Raw genomic sequence first — 12,354 nt, forward strand, 5'->3', positions numbered from 1 at the left:
GTCATTGCTTCTTCTCTCTTCCTGAGCTGTGCTTGAGCCAAGTGCCCAGCTGCTCATAGGTGTCTGTTTACAAGCTGATTACACACACTCACACACGCCACATTTTGTTTGCCTTAACTTGCAAACTAACTGCATTTGCTTGCTGGCGTCCGCTGCCGCAGCATAATTACTGGATAATTCTATCACCTGAAACAATTACCTCCCTGACGGACTAAACGGCTGTGACTTCCCTGTGTTTCCGCAGAACATGTGCTTCTGACTCTCTCCATGCTCGGTTGTTTCACATAATCTCACAAAATATGTCATTGTTTCTTATTTACAAACAGCAATTCTACAATTCCACCAGTCTCAAATGTTTGTCAAAGATTCAACATTTGAGTTATGTCACTTTCCAATTCAATTTCTAACTTAAAGCCCTACTTTGCTGTTCCCATGAGCACTGTAGCTAATGTAGACCATACTAGGCGAGTAATTTTCCCTGCAACGCAACAATAAAGCTGTGTCTTATATGGTATTTATAAACTGGCTTGTTGTCGGCACATCGCCTGTTTCTTTTTGAGGGTTTCGGTATTGGTCCTACTCCAGTCTGATTGAACTCTGAGAGTTATTTGTAATTAACTAGCTCTCTAGACAGAATTTCTTTCGGTAGTGTCTATTCATACATCTTTAAATTCCTTTATGCTGTTCTTTTTGGGTGAACCTCACTTCTTGCCACAAACATTTGAACTAAAAGTTTGGTCGCTAGTGCGTGATGATGCCTCATTTCCCTGCTCTCTCTCTCTCTGTCCTTGACACCCCAGATAGCTCCTCCTTGTCCTGTGCGGTGCACCCTCTCAACACTCAAGACATTTTCATTTCAAACATTTTTGGCTTTTATTTTGTTGAATGCCAAGAGTGGAGATCACAAAGAGGCCACATTTGCTCTGTGGCATCTCTATGAACCTTGCAACACACGCTCCCTCCCCTCCCTTTTCTTTTGTGTGAATCAGCACTCTCATAGTGTTGGGTCGGTGAAGGGAGGAGGGGTACTGAGGCGGTATGTCGCTCCAGGCCCAGGCTGAACTTCCTGCGAAGGTGTAAGGGATAAACAATGAGAGGGATGCTCGGAAAGGGCGAGGCCATGTGAGGAGATGAGAGTCTGAGCCCGGCTTAGGCATCCTTCTTTCAGAGGCTCCTGACATCCCTACTGGCTATAATATTCTTCATGGCCTTAGCACACAATTCTCCCTCTCACATAGACATACTATTTCCTTGCTCTTTTATTTCCCATGTCCCCTAACCCTGACCTCTGAGCACTACTTTTACACAAGGCAGAAACACTTAGTTCTGTCAGTGCATTTGTGAAAGCTTCCATCCCTTTCACTGTAGTGAGTCAAAAGCAAACACTAAATAACATCACTGCGGGGCCTCTGAGTTTGGTAGTTTGCAGCATTGTGTTTGAGCATGCTGTCTGAGAAGACTTTGGGACATGATGTTGACAGAGACTGATCTTATGAGATTGCTAACTGCACAAACATTCTTTCAATAGTGTCCACACATGGCAGCACAACAACAACGTCTGCCATTCAGGCTGTGAAAGCAGCAAGGTTACACTAACGAAAGACAAGTTGCAGGGTACAATATTGCCACTGGGGCAATATGGTCAACAGGGGCAACATCAGAGTGAGCTCTTTAAGTGTCACTCTATTGCATCTGTTCAAACCAGTTTAGCCGTTTCTCCATGTGTCAGACTGTCAGAGTTAAGAAGAATTGTCAGAATGTTAAGATGAATAATAATGCATGGGATTGGTGCTGTGAGTAGTGATGAGGATGAAATTCAAGATAAAGCTCTGCATTTACTCACCCACTCCTTTGGTCACTAGCTGGGGTTATGTGACTAGAAACAGAACCAGAATGGTACAGTAGGCATTTCCTTTACTCTGCTTGGTTTGCGGGTTCTCCCTGTCATGTAAAAACTCATTCATCCAAGAGGAGCTCAGAGTAGAACTGCCAGCAAGGGTAGGTTCCCTCCGGACCCCTCTGTAGTGGTGTGTTCATGGCCATCGAAGTTCCTGGAATAAGGAGTGTTTGCCCCCTGCAGGGTGGATGAAAATGAAATGTGTTCGAGACGCTCACGTGTAAATGTCTGGTTTCCTATGCTGTAAACTATGCATGATTTGTTAGTCAACACTTGCTTTGAACACTGACTAGTCGGAGAGGCGAAAACATGGAGGAAACGTCTCCTTATGGCAGCAACATAACAAGCCTTTTACAGATGAATTAATAATGACTCAGAGTGTTTAGTGGTTCACTTTCAATCCTCGACTGTCACACTGAAAATGTATCATTTTCATGAAGTCATATGTTTGACTTTTTTTTCTCCCATTTTTCCATGTGCTGCTGGTCGTTCTTCTGTGGCGAAACAGGTGAGTCCTGAGTTCTTCTCGCTTCATTGGCACCAAACACACACTCCTTTTTTTCTCTCTACTCAGCTTGCACACACTCCAGCCCCTCCTCAGTTTCGGTGTCAGGCCCTCAACACTCCCACGCCATGCACCCTGTCATTATTTTAATCAAATGCAATTACGACCCCTCTGACAACAATTGAGTTTTGTGTGCTGGCCTTTTCTGTTACCCTTTACCCCACCATGGCCTGCCGTCCCCCCTTCACTGTCCACCACAACACATACATGAAGTCATGGCAGGGTGTGGGTGGCAGATAGTGGGTGGGCAAGCAACACAAAATGTACTGTTGTTGAATCAGCAGCCTCATCGTGAGCTTCATGAGTCTGTAAAGTCTGTGTGTTAGGTCGGAGTCCAGTTAGGAATTAAAATCTGATCTTTGTCAAACATGCAGGTGACTCCAGATTCAGACTTGAAAAACCATTGGGTAGTAAGTTACTAGCCTATGACCAAAAGAAAATGCGTCAGGAGGGAGTTTCCAAAATATCTTCTCAATTTCCTGGTGTGAGATTAGGACCACGCTGTCATGTTGCAGGAATTTTTAATATGTTCAGAAATCTGGAAAAAACTAGTCTCCCAAATAAGACACGGAGCTGAGGGTGTCTGGAGCCTCCTGAAGTGTGAGACAGTTGCAGCAGTTTGGCGACCAACAGAACATGGTTACGACCGGAGATGAATGGACAGTGTGACATTTGGGAAATGATGAATAACCACAAAGCTAATGTGTACGTCTCATTTTCTGTCTTTTCTGCGCTCTTTCAGTCATCTGGTGTTTGTTTCTTTCTTCCCACCTCTGTATTATGGAGAAGTGTACGTGCTCTTGCTAGCACACTGCTCATAACAACGGACATCAATCTGAAAAAGTTTTCGCTCAAATGTCTAAATAGTAGGAAGTGCAGCCAGAAATGCTAAATAGATGAAGAGCACACTGACATTGAACCAGTGTGTCTCATGGAGGGGAAAAGATTTCTGTTTCTGAAGATCTTACAGGTGTAAGCTGTGTGGCATCTGTGACACATTTTAAAGACCAACGAAAGTAATACACCTCTTTGCTTTTACTTTTTATACTTCAAAATGCAGGTAGTCTTAAGCCGCTATGTAGTTAAGGAGCGCAGACAAACGGAAACCCAAATCCAGATACAGTATGATGAGTAACTTGGATTTTCATTTTGGACTGCAGGACAAAAATGGAAGTCCATCTTGTGAACACCCAATGCAGACCTTAGTAAAATTGCAATACAAACCAGAAAAACAAAGCAATTGTCTTCCTCGAGGTTTTCTTGTTGTCCTCCTGTTTTATGTCCGGACAAAGATCTCAGATGATCATTGACGAGCAGAGCTAATACGATGAGCAACTTCAATGTGTGTGCGTGATTGTGTGTGTGGACGTGGAGGTAAAGGGGGGGTCAATTACTGAATAAGCCTCCTGTCTGGTAATCAGCAGGCTGAGACCCCCAGGACGGGGGAAGAACAGCAGGATAAAGACTGTAAGTGTTCTGAAGACGTAACCGCCACACCACTGCTTCTTTTGCCTTGTGGGCACAGGAGAAGAATCCACAGATCTGTCATCTGCCAGACATTACCCCGACACCCCCGGTCCAGAGCTTCTTCCTTTCCCTTCTTCTTCACATGCACACATTTTTCCCCCAGCCATCTATTTTGTATTCCTTCCTGTAACTTTCATTGACCCTCACCTCGGACCAGACACGCAATAATCTGGTGGATCCCTCAGAGGCCCCCGTCTGGTGTGAGAGGTCCTCGTCGGCATGTCAGGAGCTCACCACTTGCTCTCAGCTTTACAGAGGCTGGTGTCAGGGAAGATGCTCAGGAGTTGTCTTCATAAGAATAGCTGCTAGCCAAACATCAAACAATCTGATCAAGTTGCTCTGGTTTGTTGTGATTCATGTGAACCGTTCAAGCAACATCATTACAGTTAGGCAAGCGACAGTCATGTAGTTTCAAGTTGTAAATGCTGAGAAGCTGGCTATCTCTGAACACATGAGTTGCTGTGTGAGGGAGGGAAAATAAGCAGTGAGCAGGAAAGCATCCTCGGGAACTGAAACTGAACCTCACTGAGTATTCAGACCTTTTAAGCTTTATCAGACTATAAATTGCTTGCAATCTATTAATATTTGAGAAAACTTTCTGAAGTTTGCCTGCAATGAGAATGATGAAAACTTTGATCACACATCTCATCTGTCTATCCGGCGGTCGAGGTAAAACAAATATATTTCACCACACACACTAGAATCCACTTTGTTCAAGGTGTTGTCTTTGTTAATGAATCTTCTTGTTTACTTTCAATAATAATTGGCACTTTTGAGAAGTCAAACTCAGCCTGGTGTGATTGGAACTTCCAAGAGGGCTGCCTCCATTTCACATTCCCCTCCGTTCGAATCTGTGTTACAAAGTGTGTCTGTTGACTCAAAATATTGAGCATTAACATTTCACCAGCACCTTCCTCTCTGCCAGAGTCTTGTTCTTCTTCTTTTGACGTGGCGTTGGAGTTCCCCAGAGCTGTAAGCACACTCACTGCGTGGAGTGCGGGAGGGGAGGACGTGTGGGGGGGAGTAGATGGAGCAAACTGAGTCGAGGAGAGAGTGTCTGAGGGATGGAGAATGTGCAGCCTCCATTTGGGAGAAAGGCCTCGGGCAGCCGGCTTTAAGCTCAAGCACTCACCTCTGTGACAGATTTTGAGCATACTCTTTCTTCACGCTCAGTCCCCCCTTTTCACACATCTCTTTTACTGATCCCTACTCTACCATGAGAAGTGCATCACATCAAAATGGACGTTACCTCAAATGAACTTGTAGCAGTTTAATGAGATCACAAAAACATGTTTTTAAATGTGTTGATGACTTCAGACATCCAAAGGCTCATGTCTAGATGTTAAAAATGGTTCCACCAGTCAACGAGGGAACGTTATTTATCACTTAGTTGATACACACACTGGGGTCAATTGAGTTTTGTACACAGATGTTCACTCTGGCGTGTGCTGTGGGCTTCTCACCCCTGGCTAGAGTCCAAAAGTGGTCGTCGTTATATGGAGCCATTTGAGTTTTGTATATGTCTCTAGATCACTGAGATCCTGTCAAGAGGAATCCTGTGATGACATGATTTTTTTTTTTTTTGTATTTATATAACAATTTATGTGGCATTTGAGTTGCCTGAGTCACGCTTCCCTTTTTGTTGTGAATTATCTTTGTCTAATGCTTGTGTAGGTGTTCAAGCTTACAAGATTAATTGTCTGATTTTATTTAATTTTTTAAACTTTTTTTTAATTTAATTTTTTCTTTTTCCTTAACTTCTGCTGCTGCGTTATAAGAGAAAGAGAGAACCACTGGCAGCACCGCTGAATGTTGTTATAACCAGAAATCATCGGGTTCAGTTTGCCGGTGTTACTCTTGTTGTATTTCACTGGGTTACCTTTTATAAGATTTGAGTTATTTTAAGATAGAAATAGGGAACACTCGACCCAACCCTGACCATTGGCTCTGTTTACTCTGAGCATGACATTAACACCCAGCATACATATGTTAAGAGCCCTCTCAGTAAGTACAGCGTGCGGTCGAAGTGAGGGATTTGTTCAAATTAGGCTCTTAAAGATCGTGTAACATAAGTGGAAACAAATGTGGATCCTTCCACTGTGTTATTCTTCCGACGCTCAGCCAAAGTTCCAGGCTTCAGGACAGCTCATGTCTCCGCTAGTGAAAGAAATGAAAGGTTCGAAAATAGACAAAACTTTGGCTTTATTTTTTCAAGCTCGGTGTCACACACTAAGTTCCTTTTATGAGACATCTCGGAGTGTTTGCGGAAGCCTGACCCTCTATAATACACCCTCTGAGACCATGTAGGAGGCCCAGTTATGCCGAATGTGCAATGACCATTGAGTTGTCTGTTATAAATGGTAATGAATGGCGGTCCGAGAAACAGTGTCCTGTATCAAAGAGGTGAACAAACATGCCGTTCTCACGGAGTTGGAGAAGTGGCCCTTTGTCACGGCGGACGCCTGCTATCAACTCCCAGCATCTCACAAAATATGCCCTATTGTCAGGGAAGGCCAACTCCGTCTACAACTGTAAGCTGAAGGCATTCCTGAAGTCAGCGACACCAGCTGCCCCTCCTCTGTATCCCATAGATGACAACATTGCCTTTTTTTCCACCCGGCACTGTTACCCAGTGAAGTAAACATGGATCTAAATTTTGGTCTTCCTCTGAACTAAATATCCCTTTTGTCAGGACAGATTTTGTGAAGGCAAATTTGCATGAGCTAATGCTTAGTGATTATTTCATTTTCAGGACAAGATCAAAAACAGCTTGTAAAAATGTTATGGATTCAATGCATTGCTAAAAATATTTCAAAAAATAACATTGTTAATGAAAAACAATCAAAAAAAGTGGCAAATTCCATTTGAATCGTAAGTATTGCAGTCAGAGACGTGTGCAATAACACAAGATTTCTGTGCTGCATAAATAACTGTTTGACTCAATGAAAAAATTATATATGCAGATCTGAGACTGACTATCCTTTGTGTGACATGAAGTCATTTTTTGTCCTTATGTCTGTAATTTATTTCAAACAAAAATAGTTTTTTATCCATATTTCTATCCTTTTCTGTTCAGTTTTTAAGCCTTCCATTGTCAGTTAAAAAACAAGGCAAGGACATGTGCAACAATTTGTGCTCAAAGAGTTAACTTGTGTCCATCTGCAACTGAGCACACCAAACCCTTTGAGAGTGCCGAGGACTGTCTCTATGAAAAAGCAGTGAAAATGGTGTTTGGGGAAGACAGGCGCTTGAGTTCATTTTAAAAGCCCATACTGCTGGCACCACACTTGCTGTCTGCTCCCTTCTCACTTTGCCGGTTGAAGATAGTGAGGTGGAGAAGTAAAACACAGGAAAGCATTTATTTATAGTTATTTGAGAGCTGCCTGGCCCTGAAACTTTGAAATTGCAAAAAGCTCAGTATAGCTTTTTCCCTTGCTCTCTCTCTCTCGCTCTGTTTCTCTCCCTTGTGGCGTAGCGCCCAATTGTAGACCATCAAATGCATGTTTCTACCTCAGCCTTCACCAACATTTAGTCCAAACACTGTGTTCTCAAAAGCTTTTCAGGTAACCTACTGTATGACAGGTTACACAGAGTAAACCCACAGCCGTCTGACAAATGTCAGGACAGAACAGGTTTCTACCGCAAACATCGACTGCTTTTACGGCTGCATAGGAAAATACCCCCGATCTGTGTAGTGACTACACTGGAGTGCAGAAACTGCTTGTCCCGGGTCAGAGTCTGTCACAGAATATCATCCGAATAGGATCACTGCGGCTGGCGCTAACAACTCAGATGATGAAGTCAGCACCTCTCAACATCTCGCCCCTTAATGGAGTCTTCACTGCCTTTGTCCTTAACCATCCATTTCCATTAATTATTCAGGAGAAGAAAGGAAAACCGTTTGAGTGGGTAACACTGATCCAGTGTACTCAACCAATCTATGCAGTGTAAGTAATAAAATACCACACACTCAGACGACACAATAAAAGAGATGGAGACAGAGGAGACGCTTGTTAAAAAATGTAAGTAGACGGAAGAGAGGGAGGAGGAGGAGGCAGTGGATCGGGAATCAGAAGACACAGTAACGACATCTTAGTGTCTGGGTTAATCAACGAAACAGGCTCGTAGCAGTTGGTGCTTCACTGTACCCACCCGGTCCATAGAGGGTGCCTGTCTGAGTGGAGACTGAGTGGATGTGACGCCTCCTCTCTGCAGCCGAGTGATGCTAATTGGAATTAGCGCCCATTGCGCTAAAGAGACACAAGCATTCCAGGACCTGCTTTTTGAGACTTCCGGTCGGCGCCGTATGCTTTCGACTTGGCCCCCAAGGCAGGACGAGCAGGGGTACCAAAAAAGTAACTTGTGATTAAGGAGAAAGTGTTGGGATCATGGTAGCTGCAAGAGATTGGAAGAAGGTCATGATGCACTTTTGAACTTCCACTTTCAGTAAGAATAGCTCTGGTGGAAATCCATAAGATACCCCGCAAAGACTTATCCCTGTGACCCAGCAGGAAACTCAGCTTTGCTTGACATGAGGGACTCACTGCGCCGTCGCTCAGCTGGCTGGTGTGAAGCGAAGAGGCTGGAGTGATGATCTTTTCTTCTTTAGATTTTGGAGGAGTGACTTTTCTGAGATATTAGATCCATGAACTGGGAGTGCTGTATTGAATATTTTATTGACTGTCTGCTTGCCCCGTGCTGACCTGCCTGACATGCTAAGTTCCCGGCTCGCTGGAGACGCCACGTCGCTTTGCATCAGCCCAGCCACCCGTGAGGCTCCCCTGCATTTCCTGTGAATAAACTTGCACACAGTGGGGGAGGAAGAGAGGCCGGGGCACAGGGGCACTGGGGCTGAGATGAGGAGAGCGCGCACACACACACACACACACACACACACACACACTCTCTCAGTCCTGTGAAAAACACTGCACAACCTTGGCTACAGTATGAACTCCCATGGTCAAAGCCGATGAATCCTCTGAAAGGAGCCAGTGAATTGAATCGACCTAAAACCTCAATTTTAATTACAGCTCCACTGTCCATGACGATTGTACGCCCAGCAGGGCGATCCCACTCGTCCCTAACAAGATCTTGATAGCTAATCCAACGAGTCATTATATCTTATTCGGAGCTGGACACCGCACTGTACAGAGGCCGCATTCCGCCGTTTGATGACTGAAACATAATTGCATCTTCAAACTGTTTTTCTCACTATTGGATCGTGGAGAAACACCATCTAGTACTTCAGACTGTCCTTTCCCTTTGCACTCCAGCAAACCCACTGTTTTACTGAGCCAGATGAGAGATGCACTCTCCCCACCTGGTCCCATCACTGTCTAACAGAAATGTTCAGAACAGAAAACAGGCCGAGTGAGTTAGTGCCTCATCGTGACATGATTTGGAAAGTGACACAGTTTTGGAGACTCCCGTGCTCTGATGATGTAAGCGCACTCACACACCCCCTCCCTCACCCGCTGTCTCATTACTGGCATTGGGGGTTCCTAATGTGTTAAAACTCAGTGGGGCGGAAACGTCAGCCAACGGACTTTGGTTCCCCAACAGTTTTTACTTATTCATGCCAACGCTGGCCTCTCCCCAGGACAGGCTAGCACTGACCCAGGAGGACAGGACAGGGCCCAGGAAAAAAGGGTCACTCAGCATTTTGGGCCAATGAGTCAATCTCATCGCTCAAGCACTGCTCAATGCTGCTGATGACGTGGCACACCTTGGCTGGCCGTTTTCTCTCTCAACCTCTTTCTCCTTTGATCATCTGTTTCTCCCAATATTGAATAGTAAAAGAGGACAGCTTCACAGGGGCCGGCGCCTTGACTAAAGTTCTTGTTCTGTGACTTCTAATGTTTTCATCACTGAATGATTGATCCACTGCACAGCTCAAACATTAACATTGTCACTCACAAGTGTTTCTCGCAGATGAGAGCAGATATGGAAGCTTTTCCACTTGAACTACAGATGCAAAAAATGGATCCCAGTGCAGAATCTTTTTGCTTGCATCGACGGTTTCTCCTTGTGAAACACAGAGGTAGAATCATGTTGATCAGCAATTTACATCCTTATTAGTGCTGGCCATATTTGCTAACGTTTGCTGAGGACCTGAAATCAAATTGTGCTGAATCTGCAATTTCCTCATATCTGCCTTCATCAATAACCTAAACTAACGGATGAAATATCAACAACTTCCCAATCGGTGAATAGAAACGTACGACAGAGAGAATGATAGTATATCATTCATTACTATTTCTTGACTATAAGTTTTCCTCCATGGTCCCACACATTTTCACTTGAATGCCATTGTACAAGTACTTGAGTTGCTAGGTCCATACTAATAACTAATAACTCTGCTAATAACTAACTAGTAATAACTGTGATCAGTGATTTCATCTATCGAAAAACTTAAGGCTGCTGTTCATGAAGTTGTTTCGTACACCATTGTATATGGAATCGCTGACCACTTCCCAGCCCCAGCGCAGTACTTCTGAGGTATATCCACCTCCATCTGGCCTTCCATTCTTTTCAGCTCAGCTTTCCCAGCCTACATAGACACATACCTTTTCCACTGCTTTCTTACAGTCACACTTCTTCACTGTCACCACGGTATCCCCGCCCCTCTGCATGTCCTTCACAACCACATTGTCTTGATGGTTCACCAGCTATACCCTCCACTCATAACCAAGATGCAGTTGGCTGTCAAGGTTTTCCCACACATTCAGAACCACAGAGAATGTGAATCAGTGCGCAGGGTGTTGTTCCTCTTGCAGACGGCTGTTTCAGACAGTGTTGTGGCAAGCATGCTGATTTATGTTGGGGGAAGTCGGGGGAAGCTTGTAGGGTTGACTCAAACACTTGTTTGACAAGAGAATTCATGAATGAACGACCTCACTGATTTGGAGTCAACAAAGTGACCTCCAACAGCTTTTTCCACCATTCGCCATTTGTGTTGCTGCCGGTGTCCTCAGATTACTGTAGAAGTGTTCGACTGCTAAGTTTAGATTTGAAAGATGGATGCATGGGAGTTTCAAATTTTCACCACTTCTACTGGTCTGCTAATATTCACTGTCGATCCTTTTGGGCCCAGTATTCCATGTGTCTAGATGGTCCTAACTGGGTTTCTCCTGAAGTGAATATTTCCCTTCCAGCCCTTCTAGGGTCATCACTGAAAGATTCTCCGACTAGACCTACTGGCAACCAGGTTGTATGTCACACACTCTAAATATGGATTTTTTCATTCTCAGGAAATGTCCATCTTATTGAAGTCCTATAGCTCACTAACCTTTTTGTTTTAATTTGTCTTTCAAGATTGGAATAAGACGGGAATTAAACAATTGCGAGATTTGTTCTGGGACGAGTTGTTCATATTATATTTATCTGAGAGTTACACTATATTGTACATCCAAATGATCAGAATCAGGTGTCCTAATGACTTGGCCTTGCCACATGTATATAAAATCCAGCACATAGTTCTGCAGACTGTTTTGACAAACATTTGTGAAAGAATGAGACGCTCTCAGGAGCTCAGTGAATTCCAGCGTGAAACTGTCATAGGATGCTGCCACAGTGTGCCACAGTCAACTGTGAGCTTTTTTTCTATAAGAAAATGGAAGAGTTTGGGAACAACAGCAACTCAGCCACAAAGTGGTCGGCCATGTAAACTGACAGAGAGGGGTCAGCAGATGCTGAGGCGCATAGTGCAAAGAGGTCGCCGACTTTCTGCACAGTCAATTGCTCCAGAGCTCCAAACATGTGACCATCAGATTAGCCCAAGTAAAGTACGCAGAGAGCTTCATGGAATGGGTTTCCATGGCCGAGCAGCTGCATCCGAGCCATACATCGCCGAGTGCAATGCAAAGCACCGGATGCAGTGGTGTAAAGCAGGCCGCCACTGGACTATAGAGCAGAGGAGATGCCTGCTCTGGAGTGATGAATCACACTTTTCCATCTGGCAATCTGATGGACCAGTCTGGAATTGGAGGTTGTCTGGAGAACGGTACATTTGGGACCGCACTGTGCCAAGTGTGAAATTTGGTGGAGGAGGAATTATGGTGTGGGGTCGTTCAGGATACCGTAACTTTTTTGGACAATTCCATGCTCCCAACCATGATGGAAGAGTTTGGAGTGGTGCCCTCCTCTTCCAACGTGACTGTGCACCAGTGCACAGAGCAAGGTCCATAAAGAAATGGATGACATAATCTGGTGTGGATGAGCATAACTGGCCTTACCTGAACCCAATAGAACACCTTCGGGATGAATGAGAGCGGAGACTGAGAGCCAGGCCTTCTCCACCAACATCAGTGACCTCACCAATGCGCTATTGGAAGAATGATGAAAAATGGAGCGACATCATGTTGAA

At 44.4% G+C, this 12,354-nt stretch overlaps 1 protein-coding gene across 5 annotated transcripts in view; it reads left to right on the forward strand.

Annotated features, from left to right (window-relative positions):
* Nucleotides 1-12,354, forward strand: part of bcas3 (BCAS3 microtubule associated cell migration factor) — a 242,654-nt gene that overhangs the window by 140,045 nt on the left and 90,255 nt on the right. The window contains exon 23 of one of the 5 annotated variants that reach the window (XM_053872612.1): nucleotides 3,523-4,180. The exons of 3 other annotated variants lie outside the window; for them this stretch is intronic. In XM_053872612.1, the coding sequence (XP_053728587.1) occupies nucleotides 3,523-3,548 (26 nt within the window). In that variant the 3' untranslated portion in view covers nucleotides 3,549-4,180. Of the gene's footprint in view, nucleotides 1-2,405; nucleotides 2,668-3,522; nucleotides 4,181-12,354 lie in introns of those variants that run through there. One more of the 5 variants, XM_053872614.1, reaches the window with a different exon arrangement.

This window comes from Synchiropus splendidus, chromosome 8 (assembly GCF_027744825.2).
Source record: "Synchiropus splendidus isolate RoL2022-P1 chromosome 8, RoL_Sspl_1.0, whole genome shotgun sequence".
NCBI lineage: Eukaryota > Metazoa > Chordata > Actinopteri > Syngnathiformes > Callionymidae > Synchiropus > Synchiropus splendidus.